Source organism: Lineus longissimus, chromosome 1 (assembly GCF_910592395.1).
Source record: "Lineus longissimus chromosome 1, tnLinLong1.2, whole genome shotgun sequence".
Lineage (NCBI taxonomy): Eukaryota > Metazoa > Nemertea > Pilidiophora > Heteronemertea > Lineidae > Lineus > Lineus longissimus.
Genome location: NC_088308.1, coordinates 24705447 through 24726486, shown reverse-complemented (window position 1 = coordinate 24726486; position 21040 = coordinate 24705447). Strand labels below are relative to the sequence as shown.

General features: G+C 40.0%; 1 protein-coding gene across 5 annotated transcripts; it reads left to right on the top strand.

Moving 5' to 3' along the window:
- The first annotated feature begins 291 nt into the window (after positions 1-291).
- LOC135493582 (WD repeat-containing protein 49-like) lies at positions 292-20513 on the top strand. Of its 5 annotated transcripts, none has more exons than XM_064781028.1 (23): positions 307-465; positions 920-1043; positions 2318-2397; positions 9468-9705; positions 10055-10201; positions 10862-10924; positions 11321-11549; positions 11854-11900; positions 12151-12288; positions 12718-12906; positions 13092-13283; positions 13660-13923; positions 14266-14430; positions 14592-14744; positions 15070-15254; positions 15589-15699; positions 15954-16239; positions 16449-16619; positions 16793-16868; positions 17640-17830; positions 18108-18125; positions 19130-19279; positions 19683-20513. In XM_064781028.1, exons 1-23 carry the CDS (start codon positions 383-385, stop codon positions 19953-19955), a joined length of 3573 nt encoding a protein of 1190 aa, XP_064637098.1. In that variant the 5' UTR covers positions 307-382; the 3' UTR covers positions 19956-20513. The 5 variants fall into 5 exon arrangements, with proteins under 5 accessions (XP_064637117.1, XP_064637098.1, XP_064637078.1 ...); XM_064781008.1 differs by lacking the exon at positions 18108-18125 and adding an exon at positions 18334-18495 and having other exon boundaries at positions 322-465; XM_064781039.1 differs by lacking the exons at positions 307-465; positions 920-1043; positions 18108-18125 and adding exons at positions 1640-1815; positions 18334-18495.
- Positions 20514-21040: the final 527 nt, after the last annotated feature.

Sequence of the window (21040 nt, the reverse complement as noted above, 5' to 3'; positions counted from 1 at the left end):
TTAATTCCGATTGTCTTCAATCTACACGACCATTCTCTTTGATAATTAGCTATCTCAGAAGATAGAAATTGACCAATTAGCATTAATCTGCACTTTTATGGGCCTAATAAAATAATAACAAGTGAAATGCCTGTTCATGTCCGTTGTCAATAACCCCGTGGGTAGGTGGTTAAGGCGGCATAGTGATAAGTAGAATAATGACATATCAACATGGGTAAAGGACAACGCATAGATTGTTTCAAAACGAAATACTTAACTTTTACTAGTGACGGGCCTCTACAATTCAGATTTGTGATGTGATTAGATACCCATACCATTCGAATGTCCTGGATTGTGATACGCACCGATCTCAACAACCTCATTTGGAATTTACACGATCAGGATGACCGGACGGATGAACATCAAGCTAGCTGAGCTATCCGGGTCCAAGTCTGTTACTGGAGTGCATCCGATCTATTCGAATCGGTAGGTAGGCTATATCGAACTGCTGGTGAAGGTTTTCTGGCCCTGGCGCAATGGCTAGATACTGAGAACCCGGGAAGACGACAACCGGCATAGAAGTTTGAAATGTCCCAGGATAGAATGTCAGGGGAAGAAGGCTTCTGTTGTGTTCTGTAATCTCTGAGCTATTGGCGGTCATGGCTTCTATAAAACCATAAACAATATGAACAAGAAGACAATAGGTTTTTCCAAGGGGATATTTTCTACCTCTACACCGGTTTAAGTTAGCACATCACGAAGACGATCGTGACCAGGATTCGATCCCACTTCCTCAGAGGTATCAGGCACAGACGTACCCAATGAAGTAGATAATGATTACTGCATTTTGAACTGCTGTGATAATAACAACCACCTCGATTCAAACGTTTCAATATCATACCATGTCTCTTCTGTATGTCAATTTCCTTTCTACATGCAGTTCCCGGCGAACGAGTGTTGGGCTCGGCCTACCAAGGAGCTTGACAGCCCTTCCAAGGCGAAGCAGCGGCGCCAACAGTCTCCTGAGTACATCAGCATGGCGGAACCGGAATACCAACACCAAGGTACGTTTTTTGAAACCTGCTTCATCACAAATACACATCATCATTGTTTGATCCACACGCGTTGATATTTAATGAAAAATGCTCTGATCTCCGGCCAAGCAAACATTAACCCCTGACACTCGAGGTGATGACACCTGGATATTTTGAGCTTTTCGCTAGGTGTCTCTGCTCCACCATGTCACCGAGCAAAGCGAGTCCAAAAGTCTTGTTTCACCACTTTTGCAATAGGGTTCGCAAGACATAGTACATTTTCGTTAAGAAAACTAATGGATGAAATGGGGGCACTCTTTGTGTAATTATTGAAAGGAAAGATATAGGCTGTATGAATGATTGAGAGTCTATCTGGTCTGATGTGTGTACGCCAGAAATAAGATGACCCCAAGATATTAAACTTACCTTTGTGCCATAGGTCATTGAAAAAGCTTTTGATAAATAAGTGTGAGTACAGTATGTCAGTTCGGAATAATTATTCATTTTCAATGAAAGATAATAACATTGACACTGGCACGATAGGGGCGGTTCTTATAAAAACTTGAATACTTTCATTGGCACTTTCTCGTGTACTGTAAGGAATCTTTGAGAGTCGTTAATGCATAAAATCATGATGGTGAAAGCGAATAAATTGCTTAAGAATTGACTTGCATTTGTTGACACTGCTGAAAGTTTGTTTTGGATTTTGAGAGTCTCTCGCTCCTGTGGCATTACCATCTAGGAATAGTTAGTTTAAACTTTATATGCGCTGACAAAATATATATATAAGTGCTTTTAAAGGGTAGGTACCAGATTTATTTTAACATAAACATTTCAGAGTAGAACATTAAACAATGAATACGTATTTTCCTTAGAATTTGCTTAACGGTTCTTTAAGGGCTTTTATTTTACCAATGTCTTATCCTCACTTTGTTTGATTTTTTCATCTGTTTTGGGAAGCCCTATATTTTAGACGTCTGGTGTCACATACATTGGTCAGTATCCTATGTATTGATTTTTGAATAGCAAAATCATTGGCCCTTATTTCGTTTCGTTTCGAAGTCATAACACGAACCTTACCATGGGTGTGAAATAACCCGCCACAGAGATTTTACTCGCACTGCTAGATTCTGGATCAAATATGCCCCTTATAAAACAGGTGAGCCGCCGTCAATACTCGTTCTTTGTAGGTTGTCAACGCATTCAAAATGGATACCTTGCAAGAAACATAAGCTTCCACCCATGGTTCAGGTATAAAAGAAACACCTAAGAAACACTTATTTAGTTATAAACTTGCCTTTCAGAATGGTCCATCAGGGCACGCAATGTTTGGAAACAGGCGAAAAAGCTTCGAGAATATCGGAGGGCAGAAAATAGAAACAAGGTAAGATGTTTCAACTCATGGCTACGAACAGCCCACATTTCTGTTTTAGCTTCCCAAGATGTCATCAGATACGGACTTATATGCAGATGGCTGCAAGATATAATTGCTCCTGTTCTTTATGCAATATCCTTGGTTATCACAGAGATCTACATTTTAATCAAACTTTGTCTTTTGATTGGAATGTGATGAATAAACATTTTTTTACCGTTGGTTTGCATAATTGGATTACGCTCGAACTAAGCAATAATTAACAAGTTGAATTTCCACCTGTTGAATATACAACCGCAGACCTAATTTTATATTCACATGTAAACATAACTAATAATTAAAGACATTTTTGCAATGCTCACTGTGCCAACCTGAGGTTATCCAACATCATTGAACCAGACTTCTATCATAGCAACGATAGGGTACAGAACCCCGGAGTATACCTTAGTGTAACTGTGAGGGTCGACCTTCCCGGGAGTTAGGCGATTATGTGGGAATAGTGAACTAAACTAGGAATATATTCGTACCAATCGGTTTGATATTTTTAACAAGGAACACAAGTCTTTTGAAAGCTTTTTAGAATAAGATGAGGGTTTTCAAAGTGCGCAAAAAGGTTCTTAGCAAAAATGTGCATCCTCCAGGACAAACGGCCAGGAACGTTGCGCGTGCCGATGCAAGTGCGGAGGAACAGGGCCTGTGGAAACTTCTGTACAGCACTATGGCTAATATCAGAACGTAAGATCATACAATTAGATGTTGAAACGTGTTAAGTTGTTATGATAATTGTTTGATTGTTTGGCAGTTGAATGATGCGGTGCTATCTTAAGTTTCCATTTGTATGTAGTTGAGTGTATTTGAGTTGTTTTTATTAGTATAAACTGACAAATATCAATACTTCATTGTTCTCAATGTTCGTACTTTCGTGCCGATTCAAAGAAATCGGCAATTTTCTTTACGAAATCTGTAAATATCTATAGTCAATTAATGGACCGCAATTTTTTCTCAACGTAATTTTGCAATTAAAAAGGACGCGTAATACAAGATGAACTATCGGGCGAACTTGAACTAGCAATATATCTATTTAAGTGTTCGGTTGTTGATATTATCAGGCCTATTGCTTGGTATGATAATCTCCCAGTCTTTCGGCTCTGTTGATACACGACTGACTGTACAATAAGATATTGCTGATGGTCGACAATGAAAACAGGGATTATCTTGATGCCACATTGTTCCCTTATTGAACCAACACTGTCGTGATATTATCCTGGCCCGGGGGCAGTAACTAACGTACCACGATATTGGAAACCACGTCTAGTTTATTCATATTTCTTACAAAGGACATAGTTTTGTTTTATCTCCGTATCTGAATATCCCAAAATCGGTACCACAAATTCTTTGGCCTTTCCAAGTGATCAAGTGATATTCTCTTGGCCTTTTGGCGATGATAACTCTTTACGATGACCTCACCAAGAAAGCTGAGGTATGTACCATGATTAGAACAGGTAGATTTGATAGATTCATGATTTGGAGACTCCCTATTTCGCGTCCTCGGTACACGTATATGCTGAACAAATCTTAAGCAAAGAAGCCTCTTGGGACAAGAAAGATTAGTGTCTAGTCAAGCACGGATAGAATTGTACTCTCCGTGGCGGAAATGATAGGCATGCATTCGGGTTTTTTTTGTTTCGACTAGGCCTAATCACTGTCTATGAGTATAAATCTGCAATTGTAGTCAACATAGCTGATTAGGAAACTACTGACTATTGATCTACACTAGGACGATAGATAGAGTGGCTGACAAGGAAATTTCATATGAATGGATCATAAAATACGCATCAAATATCACGAAAGGAAGACATTTCAACGGTTGATTATCGTTTTTTTATTATAACATTTTATCTTTTTTTTCTGGTAGTGGTCTGGTGGTTATGGATACCGAGACAGACTACTGAAAGTAATCTTGTTACACAATGTTGCAATGAGTTGCTGAGTTTGATTTCATAACCTGAGATGGTATTGACTCTTGCTTTTCCTTATATACACTCTTACTGGAAAATGATCTGAACAGGTCTCAATATGCAAATCCGTCGGCTATAAGTCATTTTTATTTGACAACGGTATACATTACTCAGTGAAACCATTATTTTGGTATGCAGAAGGGAAAGTCGTGTCGGCACTTCTCTTCAAAGGAGTTTGAACTGTTATGGATGATTTATGATCGATGTAATGCGGTCTCCTTTTGTGAAAGTTGCTATTAATTGACGTTACCTGCACTTGGCGGACCAATGATCTCTTCAGTTTGAAAAAACATGTTTCCCTCAATGGGCATAACTGCTTTAAAGGATGTCTTCTGTTCGGAGTGCTTGAGGTTTTCGGGTCGTTTGACATGTTTACACGTTAAGCCCTACGTGGTCTTTGACTCCAGTCGAGAAGAGGTGATTGGAGTACGAACTAGGAGGAGCGTAAACAGTCACAGCGGTGGCCACGAAAACATTAACAATCGATTTGATATACGTTTAGAAATCGATTGTGTCAGAGGATAAAAACTAAACATTTGGTGTCGTCCGCAAAAGGAACCCGTGAAGACTAAACTGTTGGGTTTATCAGTTAGCTTTCAAAGCCAAAGTAAAAGAAATTTGACCGCCTGGGCTGTTGCACAAAACCATTGGTTAACCTACAAGTGAAAGTGACCTAAACAAAGTATCATGCCTCATTTGCGAAGGGAATCTCTTAGAGACGAAAGACAAAGTCGTCATTCTATCAAAATGAAAGGGAATTTCAACAAGAGACCCAATGAGGATCTCTCCTCAGGATATGGGATAGCAAACATAACTAAAATTGGCACCAAGAATATGAGCTGGGCACATGATAGGGAGGAGACGAAGACAAGGTAAATAGAAAAACTTTGTATTTCAATTTTTTTTATAATATGAAGACATCTTTTCTATTCCCTTTCCATTTCCATTGGTGAGAGACATATCAACCAACCGACCACAATAAGGCATATTTCCCATTTTGAGTGAGAAATGAGCTATTCTGAACTTCTTGCAGTGCATTGCCAATATTTATTCGCTTTCTAAATTCCAAGTGCACTGGCAGTGTAACAACAGTTCTTAATATCTACCAGTAGCAGGCGTGGCATTTTTTAAAGAAATCACCTGCGCTAGAAAGATATATTTATATACACAACCTAGTGACCAAAATGGCAGAAAAAGTTTCGAATTAGATAAAGGCCAAATAAAATGCTGATATTTTTTATCTGCACTAAAGGTTTGAATACACGACAGCTAACTTTTTATGTTTACAGTTTACAAATATTTCCAAAACTGAACAATCAGTCTGCGATTTAGTCCAGATTGCCCTTTGTAATTCGTGTTAAGCAAATATGAAAAGGTAAACATGACACATGTTTCTACAGTTATATGCACTGTTGTCAAGAACTGCTGAGTGTTCCGAAAGATAGTACCAATTTGACTTGGCCGATCACGTCAGGAAGTGGTCAAAGTTCTGCTCATCTTTAATTTCGGAACATACTGTCATCCTCAAAAAACTGTGTTTCTTGCTTAAGCAATTCGTTTGCCATAAAGGCTCACAAGCACAACAAACTTTCTCTAATTTGTGCGCGCTTGGTGACCGCTAAAAGCAAATTGCAGGCATGAAGGCACTTCTAAAGCAATAGATCGCGATGATTCAAAATTTGTAATTCGGTAGCATTGCATATAGAATACTCTCAAACATTCAGTCCGAGGAATGTTTGAAAACTGGGTCAATGATTGTGTGTTGTCAAACTGCCTGTCATTGTCGAATGACTTTACCTTAAGTACCATATCCGCCAAAGATTCACTTTTGAAAGTTGTCCTGTCAAAATGTATATCTAAAACCCCAAAATATCTTTGTAGGTCAAGAGCTGGACAAAAACGTCATGTTTGTAAGCGGCATCATAAGAACCTTCCGTAAAAGCACCCACCATATTTGTAATGGATCTAACGATGATACAATTATATAAAAAATAATCGGTCTGAACGTCTTGGTTGCAGGTGCTTTATGTCAGCCCATTCTCCGTCAAAATGCAAGAAACGCCGCGCAATAATATTCTACCAGTGCATTGATTTATGTACATGTACTAACAATTTAAAATCAATCGAATAAAAATATAGCCAGCTAAGTCAGATAGTTAGTCTAAGTTTATTAGTAAACTTATTGTTCTTTCCCAGATAATTGTCAGTTCGTCAATTAGTGAAGTACAAACATTCTAACCACAAAACCATGTCAACCATATCAATAACCAACAATGTTAACTTGTTGACTTTTGATAATCGCGACAACATCAACCTTATGACACCAGAATAACATTGCGCACATAAAGCGTTTTCTGAACATAATTGAATTGTGTAATGATTTTGGTTTTGATAATAAAGGATATGTTTACCCACTTTGAACAAGTCGGGTTAATTAAGTAGAAAAAGTAAATTTGTCAAATATTGTGCATACAAAGGTTTGCAAATGTTCTTGGTGGATGTAGCCTGGTAGTGCTGGTCGAGCCGCAATACTTGAGTTCGAGACGTTCATTCAACTTCGTCGTTTTGATATACTCTCAAAAAATTCTCAATTTGGACCCAATATTCCCTTTTTTTCTTGATTTGGATTCTTCAGAGATTGTTCATGTACGCATATGCCTGAACAAGTCTTTACAGTTTCTGTCGAAAAGTGAAGTTTGGATATCGCCATCATTATTGGAAAATTTACTAGGTTGTCACGTAGTCGTATGACCATCTAAGACGCAAAGGAATACGTTTTATCAACACCATCATAACTAAAACGCTGGGAGGAATATGACATTGCGAAACGGTTACCGTAAATGCTATGGCATCTTCTCATAACTATGTAACATATGTGTAACCAGATCCTAATTAGAATAGTTCTTATAACTTGTTGTTGCTTTTAGTTGGATACCAGATCACCAACTACATGTAAAACGATGCAATATGCATTTATAAACAGCAACTCAGTAACCCGGAACTCTAATCACTGTCAATAATTTTGCATCCATCACTCTTAGTTAATTTCGTTGCCTGGATACGTGATGACACAAAATCGTGGTTACAAAAATACTCATTTTGTAACTATTGTCGTGGCTCTCCTTACGTATAAATGTAATTTGTTTCTTGCGTGATCTCATCAGTGTTCGATATTAAATAATCATATGTGACTGGTGTAACACAATTAGACACGCAAGTTTGTGTGTACCTTACTCCGTAACTTTCTGAGCATCACTTACCAAGGTCAGGTTCTTTGCACCGGTCCATTGTTCAAAGGAACAAAGGCTTTTGGTCAGGCAGGGGAACGACATAAATACGCCACCAAATTCGAGGATAACAAGAACAGGATGGCTACCCTTGTACGGACCATAAACTCAAAAAAATTGTGCTATTCTACTGAATATATATATCGATTCCGAAAATAACCTGAACACGATAGGGAATGGCGGAAAAGAAGAAATTCACGGTGATAGCCCAGTGGCTAAAGAGGTAGGCTGTTGGCTCATTTGGATAGTTTGCTCTCATAAGATTCAATTGAAGATTGTTTGACCGTAAATAGGCAGTTTATCTTCTGTGAAGCATTTTGCATCAAGTTGATCCTGTATTTTAGCAACAACAAATATTATATTGTCTAGTTTGAACTTTCTATTGACTAAGACAGTTACGCCATGTCTGCCTAATAATATCGTTTGGGATTATAAGGTATAACAAAGATTTCCAAAATATCTTATTAATCCGGAGATAACCCATTATACACGGTATGACACCAAATCATATGATACCAGGACAACTATTTTAAGTCACTCGACATGAGGTGCACAGCTAAACCATGTACTCCGTCATTACAGTGTATATGCTTACTTCTAGCGGGTTTTTTTGAAGATATCTTTTAAAGATATCCAAGTTCAGGCCAAATTGCTACAACATAGCCATATCTTGGCCATCTCAAGGCCTCTTTTCATATATTTCCGGAGTAAAATGTTCTAAGGGGAAGATTCTAGGATGTTGAATCATTACGCAAGACGTGGGACAGCCCGTGGTATAAGCATAGACTATGCCGGACTTGGGATCGGGAAGCTGTTGACCAATATTCTGAAATTTCGGAAGCGGTAAGATATTTCTTGAGAAATCTTATCCAGTCCCACTCAGCGTTCCTTGTAAGCCTGTATAACGTTTATTTTTTTAGGATACCGCACCACTCAATTGGAATTGCAGGAAATCAGAAACGCTTAGAAGTAGACATCTCACTTGTAATGACATAATAAATATGGGGAACGCCTGTCGATGCTTTGAAAAAGTGCTATCCGCAATTTATTTACATGTATAACAATTTGATAATCGATGGGTCAAGGCTGCAGGTTTTCAAAGCACAACTCGATAGATTCATAACCTCAATAACGCAAATATCACGTTTTGTCAGATACTCAATATTAGTCGGAAGAACTCTGAAATAAACCACACTCTTGGTCCATTACCGTGAATTCAACATAAAGGTCTATTGCTAGGTCCATTAATGGAGCTTTTAATGCAATGTGTTGGCTACGTCTGGTGGGTCAGTTTTGATTTATATCTGCCGAGTGGATGTCAGAATGGCTTGCATCCTGAACGTGTGTTACTGAGAAAGAGAGACTTGTGAACATTTGAAGGTTTTCTGATGTTAATTTGCTCTGGATTTAGAAGTAATTCATTGAAAAGCATTGTTTCTAATAGGACCAAGTCGAATAACTTATGGTATTTGACGAAAGGATAGTATTTTAGGGATGGAAGAAGCTCTTGAACGTGCTCTTTCAATTCTTTTCGATTTCAGGTCAGTAATACAGTTTAGCAACATATCCGCCTTTAATAATTGATTTCAGCAGATATTAACGAAGTATTAGCTAATTTACAGCGGCGATTCGAAACTGGAAGGCCTCAGTCTACGGTAGATGACGTAACACTGTTCGCGTCGACTTCACCATAACCATGGTAACTCAATTTCTGTGTTAAGTCATCTTCTATTACATGTATAACCCCAGCAATCATCGTACTAATCTTATCATTCAGCTTCGACCGCGATGGCGTCAACCTTCGCCTGGAGGAACAGCTAAAGCTGCACCACCTCAAGAAACTCGAGGATCTCTTCGAGAACTTTGAGATCCCTGCACCAGATGAGAGCATACCACACTACAGGCGAGTGGTACGAGAACCAGGCTGTCTTAACGTCGACGAATTTCGACTGACCATTGCAAAGGTTTTAGGCACCGATGACTTCAATGACCAGTTGGATAAACTATTTTCCAAGGTATGACAAATGGTTTTAATGAGAGGCAACTGGCAGCAAGCGTGGAATGCCATACAGATATAGTTTTTCAAAAGCTTTCAGTCTTAGTTGATCGATACCACATTACTCCCCCCCCCCCCACACACCCCCACAAAGTAACGTGAATGAAATTAACTCAACGCATCTTTTTTACTGAGTTTGATACTTTGGTGGCCAGAATTATGTTTCTGCTCTTTGCATTTCCATGATAAATATTCTCACTGAAGCCTGGAAACAATTTTCTTCATTTCGATCCTTTCTTAACCAAGGTTGTTTGCCAACTCCGGCAAGTTTATTCCACGTATAAGGGATGTTAAATTGAATTTTACAGCTCGATACGTCGGGAGATGGTTACGTCGACTGGGGGGAGTTTTGTACCTACATGCTGCTACAATACCGGGAAAATGACTACATGCGGACGAAAAAGGAGCTCCCTTTCAGATCTGAGCCAAAAATACGACACAGTATCCACAACAGGGTAAGTCAGGGGCAATTTTCTTTTACCAGCCAGGTACCCATTACAGAACTATGATATGCGTCGATATCTTTTTTTCTACACATTGGGCCTGCAATATGCATACTGTGACATAAGTTGGTCTTTAACTCGTTGGAACATAACTCGATCGAGTATCGATCCTCCCCGTTGTACGTCTCACTGGCCAACTTGGTAGAAAACAAGCCAAATAGAAAACCTTTTGAGCGACTTGCAAGTATGATGTGCAGTGACGCGGAAAATAATGAATAAAACTATTCTTGCAATAATAATTGTGAATAAGTAATGATACGTTACAGTGTTATAGCGTAAATAGAAATTGATATTCATTGGTTACACACTATTTACGGCTTGATACGTTACTGAAGTTTTTGAGATTGTACAAAATCCTCAGTGGTAATTCACAATCTCAAAAATCAATCGGGGTTTTTCATTTTATCAAAAAAACTAATAGTCGTGTTATGCATATTTATGCTTGCCTGAAAAACCTTTTCAGAAGCCCCAGAATCTATATTTCTAAGCGTGTTGGCGTATGTGCACTGACTACATGTTGCCTTGACAATTTCAACTCATGCACACAGTAACAATTTTCATCCATATAATTATTGTAATTGCACCATTAGCACTTCTTGTGTTTTTTTCCAGCAAGAAACAACGACAAAGATACTCTCAATAGATAACCCAACGCGTTATGTTTCACTCAGTAAAGTAAGTATTAATCAAGAATTATTAGAAGATCATTAGTAGAAAATTTTATAGCGCATTTCCGTGGTATTAGAACCTTGCTAGAGGAAATTGTCTCCATGGAAATTTGGCCGAGTGTTTAATGTAGCCGACAAGGCTCTCTGTACGCCTGTAACTAATAAGGATGGGTTTTAGGTACGTCGCCATTGGAAGATCAATGCCCGTAGCAAACGTTTTGGTCATGGTAGGGGGGAGCAAAGCACTCATTTTGGCCTCTGTCAGTCTGAACATCAGCCAAACTCGCCATGAAAACACGTTTTATTCAGTGACCCTTTGGGGCGTTTGGCCGCTCCGCTGCCCAGTTATGGCCCGGTGTCATTGGTAGAAAGCCTTGTCACGTGAACTTATTCATTAATTCAGGAGGGCGCAATATGTGTGTGGGATGCCAACCACCTCTATTTGATGTCCAACTACACCATGGTCCAGGACGACGAGGACCCAATGGGGAAAAAGCGCCGCTTCAAGATGTGGGTGACCGATGCCGTCTTCATGCCAAACTGCCATAAACTGGCCATCGCCACGACCAGTAGGGACATCAGGTTCTACGAGACGGCCACGGGAAACTTCTTCGAGGAGTTCCATCTTTATGGTAAGTCTCCCGGTGAAGGAATAAATATAAGCCCTCTTGAAATTATTTTTGGCTTAGAATGACTTACATCTAATCAAACCCTCACAAGAATACGACTGTGGCCTAGACCTCTGGTGTTCTGTCGCTCAGGTACGGGAAATTGCAGTGGACGAAGAATTTGGCTACAAAGACATGCAGCCCCTCCCCACTGAATTTTGTGCATCCACTACCACACACGGGTTGAATCCATCTGTAAAATTAACTTATTTCAAAGAAAATAGATTAGTTCGCGGGGTCCCTGTAATGTAGATCCATCATCTTTCAGCTCTACCAGACGTACCAAACTGCCTCGACTATTGGTATGACACAAAGGTAAGACAACAAACTACGAGAAATCTTAGCAATTCACCACATTTTTTCATCCTTGTATAGTTACGGACCACATGTCCATCATCTCCCTGTGTTCGCATCGGTAGACTAACTTTCATATTTGATAAAGTTGGATACCTTTTTCAATCTCAGTACTGATCGTCGCATTCTTACATTATTGACAAAACCTTGATTGGTTCTCCCCAAACGCACCAAAGGCTATAATTTCATGTACATGTATTCTCCCTTTCAGAATCCCAATGGTGATTCGTTCCTTATGTGGGGTGACGACTGCGGTGCTATTAGTCTTATTACATTCTTCAGACCTGTTTCACAACTTTTTGAAACACCCTTCATGGAAACTCATGGAACACTCAAAATATTTGTAAAGGTGGGTTAGACTGTTTTGACTGATGTACATAGTATACACTCACCATTGGCACTGTGTCTTGCCAAATTTAATGTTTGAGACTCGGCTGAAAACCTAGCTCCTACTTCAGACTTCAGTATCCTATTGTAGAGTCTTGAACGGTGAAACGATTTAATTGTCAGTTGAACTAGAACAAGAACTTTCGATCGATTTCTGTGTGCTGGAGCGTGTGTAACCGAGGACAAAATTTGGCGTACACGGATACAAATTTGAACATTCTTCTTGTATTTTGTGTTTGTCGTTTAAGTGCAGTTAAAACATCTTGATAGAATGTGCTCAAACTGGTGAATCAATATCACTCTTACACCAAAACCTAACAAATTTTCTTACTTCTTACGTTTGTAAGCTCTAACTGCCTGCTACTGACATCTCTTTCCTACCTATCACTAGGACATCCATAAACACGCCAAGTGTATGTTGTACGAATATGTGCCCGACGTCCACCCTGATGTGATCAAGAAAGTCCAGTACATGCCAGACAATGAACACATCATTAGCTGTACATCTAGCCCAAAGAGTTCCGTGGTCATTTGGGATGTTCTCAGGAGGAAGAAAACTTATATATTCAAACTGACAAAGGTAAAGAAATTCGGCCGCGGTGTTGATAAACTATGCTATTTCATGGCTTTAAGGCTTTCGTCCCAAAGACTCCGATAAATCGTAGTCGCCTCAAAGTAAACATGTCTGCAACACTTCGGAAAGAAAAAATACCTGGCACGTTTTGTAATGATTGTCAGGATCAATGAACCTTTTCCATCTTGCAGGGATGTGAAACCTTCGACTACAACAGACAACTGAATGTCCTCGTGACCGGAAGTGCAGATCACTTAGTACGACTCTGGAACCCGTATGTGCCAAACAAACCAATGGCCATTCTGATTGGCCATCAGATGGGAGTTATTGATGTCGTCATACACGAACCTTTTGCTCAAGTGTTTAGCTACTCGAGGGACGGGGTAAGCTCATAGATAATTATTAAGTTGGTTCAATGGTTTAATGAGAAGCAGAGATAGCCTTTCAGATAAAGAAAAACAAAAACAAACAAATTCACTTGTCTCGTTTGTTTAATTTTTTCATCATTTCCATAAAGGTATTGATAAAGTATGGAAAGAGTTACACAATGAAAGTTCGCTTGATGGTTGTCTGTTATCATCTGATGATTGCAATGTGCGTGGAGTGACAAGATCCAAGAAGATATGACATTACTCCATCGCTAGTGAGCAAGACGTTCCATTCATAACGAATACATGTAGCAGGGAAATATCCTATGTATTGAAGGTGAACATTGCTTATTTGAGGAATTAGTTCTCAAACTATCGATTTCATTCGCAGGTAATAAAAGTATGGGACGTAAAAGAACATAGCTGCCTTCAGACTGTCACACTTAAGTTCCCCAGCAGTTTCACGGGTCGCCTTCCCGAGCATGGATTCTTCCCATGTAGGCTACAACCCCCGCCTCAGAACGCCTTCATAGTTGGAAGTAACGACTACTTGGCTATGCTCAAATGTGGCCAAGTTCGTGAGGTAGTCAGTTTTCTGCCGACGACCCATACCACGCAACTCTGTTGTGCCATATATAATACATATTTCAAGCAGGTATGTACTTAACAAAGAATGAGATGAGTTTTCAGGCTTGCGAATGTTGGAATACTTTATTCATGAACGTTCCTGTTTTGACTTTTCTTCTGACAGATATCGACCCAATCCAGAAATATACGTCCAGTCCCAAAGTTTGATAACGACTTCATGATTACTGCAGCTATAAGAAGAAAAAAAGACAACAGCAAGGGATATATGTATTCGTGTCGGTTTTTCATTTTGCTGAAGGGGAACATACCTGCGTTGGTCGAAAAAATTTCTAACGGTTATCAAAAGCGCAAACATCTTTATTTCTACATGTAAGAATGAGAAGTTATCTGGTTCCCTTAAACATTTCAGGTTGTGACGGGTTCAGACGATTCGACGATAGCAGTGTGGGACATTGAAACGGGCGTTAAAGCCATCATGTTTACTAATGCACACGGAGATGAGGAGATTACGTGTATGAGCTTTGATGGATCGGACAGAAGGCTCATCACCGGAGCACGAAATGGAACAGTCAAGGTAAGACGAATATCAAATTCGCACTCAATTCTCACTACAACTAAAGGAAGTCACGCACTCTCTGTCAGATCTAAATGCAAAGGAACGATGCTTGTTTAAAAAAAACTTATTTCCAAATATTGTTGATTTTCTGACTGTTTTTAAAAACATTTCTATTTCAGATCTGGAACTTCCAAACTGGACACAATTTGAACAAATTGGAGCCAGTGGGCGACCTCGAGGTGACGGGCATTGTCCCACTGGCTGAGAGGCGCCTCATACTAACAGTAGGCTGGAGTAGACTTCTCACAAAATATGACGATGCTGACCAAGATGTACGTATGATGAGCACAGTTTCATTCACATTTTATTCAATTACGTCTCTGTAATTGCTTAGTACATTTCATTACTTCACACCAATTTCCTTCAAGTGACCTTGGGAATGAGCTATGTAGTGAAAAATCCCTCAAAGGTTTTTGAGATTTTGAAAAACCTTCATATTGTTCCTTCTCGCCGGAAAACCTCCACGTGGTGCATATTGTATTGACTAAAAAACCTTTGAACATGTTGAATGTTTTTCAAAAGCTCAATTCACCATCAACGAGGAGAGTATTTACAACTTCAACTAGTTCATCGTAGATCTTGCTCTGCTCATTTCAGAACATGTACATCAAGGCCGACATCTCGTGGAAGGAGGGTCAGGTACACGAAGAAGACATCACAGCCGTAGCATTCCTACCCCCAAATCTCCTAGCGACCGGAAGCTTCGACGGGGCACTAGTAATTTGGAGCACGGAAACGGAAAAGGTCTTCTTTAAACTACGAAAAGGACAACAATCTAGAATGTAAGTGAAACAGTGCTAGACGGTGTTGTATGTGACTGTACTAAATTGGATGACTTTCGTAAATTAGCTCACTGTGAAGATATCTACCAACTCTATTTGTTTTCCTCGTAAAAGAGTTCTACGAGTAATGTCCTCGTCGATCTTTCGTGCGAATGTCTTAACTTCGAAACAATCATAAGGCCCCAGGAGTCTGTCCTCGGCCGAACTCTTTGAAATGATTTACTCTCTGTTTTAATCTATCGCTCTCTCGCCATGCGTCCGTAGGGTGGAAATGTGTGCCTCCAGTTTGCATATCAATGATTTTGACTAACATTTAACGCTACTCACATCACAGGTCGAGGAAACTCCGCGAGCTTAATGTACAATGCGGTAGCAGTCGTCCTGGAACACGCCCATCCAGACCGAATTCAAGACACAGGGCCTCCCACAGCCGGCCGGAGCAAGGGTAAGGTGATTTAAACCAAATTGCGTCGATACAGGATGACGACTAATCAGTATCTGTTAGCATGAACGGTGGTAAGAAATTAAGCGAAATGATGACGAATCCAAGCAAATACACAGCTTCCTACGTAAGATATCGATCTGTACTCAAAATGATTAATGTCTAGCGCTTTTGTCACATCCATCCACTCGAGCAATCCGTTTGTCTCCATTGTCGTAACACTGTCGTTATAGCTAAGAGTGTTTTGTTCATTCCAGAGAGCCTGTACCCATAGACAAACTCCTGTTCCTTCCCGGCCGCGTCAAGTCCGCCAAGAGGAACGATGGTGCAATACTAATCTCAAGTGAGGCCGGTGTTCTGCGGTTCTGGAGTGTCTACGGACAGAAACATGACATCGGGTTCTTTTACGCGCCAGACAGTGCGGATGAGTCGGTCCTCGCCATGTGCTCCAACCAATCCAATAGCCTCCTCGTAGTTGGAGATACCCAGGGTCTTATCTCAGTCTGGAATATCGAAAACTACTGTACGGAACCACTCGAAGAGGTAAGGGAGTACCCTGTCGACCCTTAAGACATCTAGTCCAAGTCATTTAATGCGTTTGGTTATCATTAAGGTTCTAACTGCATTGGAAGGACCATCTAAACTTTAGATAATGCAATATTCCCCATCCAGTCTTGGTTTCTGAACCGAGACGTGCTTCACCATTTCCGATCGTATAGTTGTTTGGATTTAACCATGCTAATTTTTTTCAGACTATCACGGAGCGGCCTCCCCTGATGTGTTGGTGGAGGGCCCACGACTCTGCGTTAGTTAGTGTAGAATTTATAAGTCACGAAGACGGCGAATTCGTTGTTTCATCATCTACGGACAAGACAGCACGGCTGTGGAATCTAAAGGGTCATTTTGTCGGAACATTTGGGCAGGTACGTGTGTCAGTAAAATTTAAGTGAACTCTCAAAACGTTTCTTGCCAAACATGTTTTATAGGCCCATGTAGCTGTTGGTTGGTTTTCAGTCTCTAGTCAAACCTCCAATCGCATACATAACGCATACAGTCATCTTCACCTTGGTAATTCTTTACTCATTCCCTCTTTCAGAAAGACCGATGGAATCTCAAGTCTAAGAAATCATGGACACATCCAGACACGCCTTGGTCAATCTTAGAGCAAAGAGGTAACTCAAACATACATAATTGTACACTTACTTACATACTGTTTCATTCATGACCTTACACCTGATGTCACACCCCTACAGTCGGATGTTTTGCCTGGAAACTGAAGAACCTCCCATACTATACTTCCCGCCTTTAAATCAAGACACAGAAAAAGGCGGAATGATGACTAAAAAAACATTTTCTCCCCCTCTTCGGCTTAACTATATCCTGGCCAGCTTTCCAGCGCGTACTCTACGTACACTCTTCTTTATTTTGCACTCCTTCTGTCATTATCATTATTTACAGCAGTAACGCCTGACGAGGCGGGTAAACCGCATACCGTTGATGGTGAGATATTTCCCTGTGATGCTTGAATTGCTTCCAGTCTTCTGTGTTATGTCATTGCGCGTTTTGTGTGATTTTTGTGTGATTCCGTGTTCAGCTGCTTTAGCGAGCTAGTTGCCTTGTTCATGTGTCACTTGTGTCGTGTTTTAAATACCGCTTCCTTAATGTAGTATAGTGTTGACCCGTTTACTTTGTGCGTTACCGGAAGCCATCCAAATTCTAACTGATCTGGAGTAACAACATGAAACACATTTTCTATGAACAACTCTGATATCACGTACGGTATGCCAATATTCCATAAACTAGTCCATACGTTGTTCTACCTCACCTGATACAAGCCACGACCCGAATCGAATTAAATCGTTCATTTATGGAAAGTTCATCATTGTGATTTTTAACCACCACTGACATTGAGGTAACTCTGTTGTGTTTTAAAATGTTTTTAGGAAAATACAATATCAAGACACTAAAGGAGGATGACAAAGAGAGTAGGCCTGCTACATCAGGAGAAGGGGTTGATGAAGAAAACGAAGACGCCAACGTGACGGAACAGAAGGAAGAAGGTGAAGAGGAGGAGGAAACCGGCGGGGCAAGAGAGGAGAAAACAGTGGACGAATTCTCAGAAAGACCTAATATGGTATGTGTTCTGTGTGGTATCCGTATTGGTCAGACAAAGAACCTTGATTTAGATCAGTGGCAAATGCATTATAAATCGTTTATCTCCCAAGTGAACCTTTTGACTAGCCTTCATTTTCCACAATCAAGTCGATTTTTCTGGTCTTTCGTCAGACAACCTTTCTGATATGAAGTACGTGTAAAACTTGAAACTAAGGGAGTATAACGTTTTGACATTATCATAATATTTCCCCTATAAGATACCCTATTTATTATGTTATGTACCATATAAATTGCAGTTGCTAACAGGTCGCAAGGTAAGCTTTACATGTCGTTTCACAGTACAGAAGATGTTTCCAAAGAAACGGAGTCCGGTGTAATTCGTCTTTGGCTCAATTTTTTGGCCCAACTTTCACAAGCTGAATGTTGGCGAGAAAGATGACCCAGGGGCGAACAATTGAAAGAAAGGAAAAAGAGTAGTATGTAGTCTAAATGTTTAGAATAGATATTATTTTATTAAACTAGACTGCACCAGATGAACCAGATATTCCCCAAGCAGCATCAGCGGCGAAAAGTGTGAGGATCGCTGAAGAGGAGGACATCGATGTGGAACACGAAATCGAGAATTTCAGATTGAAAATGCGGTCTCATACGATTGCTTATCATGGTCAAGGGGCGAGAGAGAAAGTAAGTTTTAAAACACGAAAAGTATTTCCTCACTTGTCGTACTGAGGAGCGGAGATGTTGGAGTGTAGTGTCCAGCAACGAGAGAAGCGCTGAGAAAAGGGATGCGTAGAAACATACACCTTTTGAAACCTCAAGCTCCTTCTCGGCGAAACCCTCACAACACATCCGCACGCATTGGTTCTGTTTTATTTGGTCAACACACCGCCCAATTGGGCACATGTAATAAGATTCGAGATTGCCGCGCAATTGTAGGATCCTAAGAATGCGCAGCGCAATCTTAAGATAGCGCAGATCGGTAAAATGCGCGGAACACATACAAGCCTATTGGCTAACTACCATTGTTGAAATGCGAACAAACGCTATTACACAACGTATAACAATAGAATTAGTCTGAGGTCACTGGTTTCATTTGCGTAGCTGCAGTAGTCGTTATGCATGATAAATACTTATGATTTCTTATTTTTTTGTGTCTTTTAGTATCAAAATATTAAAGAAGGATTTTTGTGACAAGACTTTTTTAATGATGACCCAAACTCCACTCCGTAAGATTAGACTGTGAATGATTTGTCGTTGTACTTAGTAAACCGAACCGCACGTTAGTTGAAAAGGATGTCCATTGTCTTATTCTTTTCAGACGTTACTTGGTTTCAAAGTTGAGAAGGACTTCTATCGACAGAAGCTTGGTCGGATGGAGCGGAGAGAACACTTTGGAGGTATCGACTCCAAGCGGACTTCACGGATGGGAGGGAAGCTGTGCACCGCTTACCATGCTCTTAGCACTCCGGTAAGTCACGAAGAGAGTATGGAGACGGTCGAATTAACGCTGGTCCTGCGATATAAGGGAATCAAGCCATGTTATGAAAAGCTTGCATTGACATACTTCGAGATACCGAAAATAGTTGATGAAAACAAGCTAGGAAAAAAGACGCCAAGTGTGACTTAAAGCGATGAGACTGCATCCACGAATTGGTAAAAAAATACCAGATTAGAAGGGCAATAAGCGTTAATGATCATAAAAGGGGTTGATATTGCCACTCACAGTCTTTCAGCTAAACGTTTCAATCAAATGAATAATCTTAGAAGGCTATATCAGATATAAAATGTTGCTCCGCCATAGAGAAATGAGCGGCATGACTGGAAAACGAGGCGAACAATGATGATAATAAAAATTATAAATGTTTTTACAGGAGGTGAGTCGAGTCAACCTCCCTCGGAACCTGCCCGTTACGCCACGGATGGCTAGTAGGGGCTACACATCAACCAACATAAACGAGGACATTCTGAAAACGATGGATCTCAAATACCACTATGATGCGAGTAATGACATATTTGAAGAGACAGTACTTAATGCTGAGAAGCGAACCAAACTTCCGGCCATCAGCAATAAGAAGGGTCAGACTAAGGTGACATTCAGTAGGAATGAATCCACCAGTAAACTTACAAGGGGTTTGACTGTGTGACGATGCAGAAGCAAACTACATACCGTAAGCAGTGTATGACCGGTAATACACTGCTGATACCATGCATACTGCAACTACGTTTTAATCGATGTATTAAAGAAGTGACTGTACACGGAGTACGTAGTCGATCCTTAAAGACTGTTCAAGCTATTGTGTACCTTTTCGATGCGTCCAAGGAAGTAAAATGGGGAAGACCTCATGTTATCAATTTACAAGAGGTTATACATTTTGGGTAAATTTGTCAAACGTCAAAAGCTTTCTGTGATAAAACAACTTCGTGGGTTGAGATAGCTGTCTTGTTTGGATGCACTTGATTCATTAAAATTAAACACGTTGTATTTTTGATGATGAAAATATAATAGGACCTGACTGAGTTAACCAGTGAAGGCTGGTATTCACCTGCTACTGGCTTGTCATTCTTTCATGCTTGTGCGCTAGCCAATCTTTAATATGGCTGCGTAATAGGCCTTCCCTCCACCTGCAAGTGGAATGTGGTTGTCATACTCTTTTTTGCACTTTAAGGAATAAAGTTTCATAGGTTTTACTAAATAAAACATTCTATATATCCTTTCCTGTGTTATGAATTAATATCGAAGCTTAGGAAGTGGATCACCAACTCTAATCATATTCATGATTCATGTTTTCAAAACATTTTCAGATATCAAATTGTGGATAAGAACAATACGTAAACAAATCGGCAGTATTAAGTGGTATGGGCTTCAGATCTCATCCGTAGGTAGTTACCGTAGGTAGTTGCGGGTAAAAACTACCAATTTGTGCCAGAACTTACGCGTATGGAACATAGTATGAGAAGCAATTAACCTGATCAGTAAGGTGAACTACCTGTATTTAATGATTGATGTTTCGAAGATTTTCATGAATGTAATAAGTGCTCACAAATCAAATTAAGGAAACGTTCGCGTAAACAATAAATCATTATTTCGTCAGACAAACGAGGCCCCCTCTGTTACAGGTTATCACCATGGCACCTGTTCGTATTGTTACTGAATATACTAATATCCCGTGCAAAGGATATTACAATTTTGACAACAATATTCGAGACCACGCAGGCGCAGGATTTCACC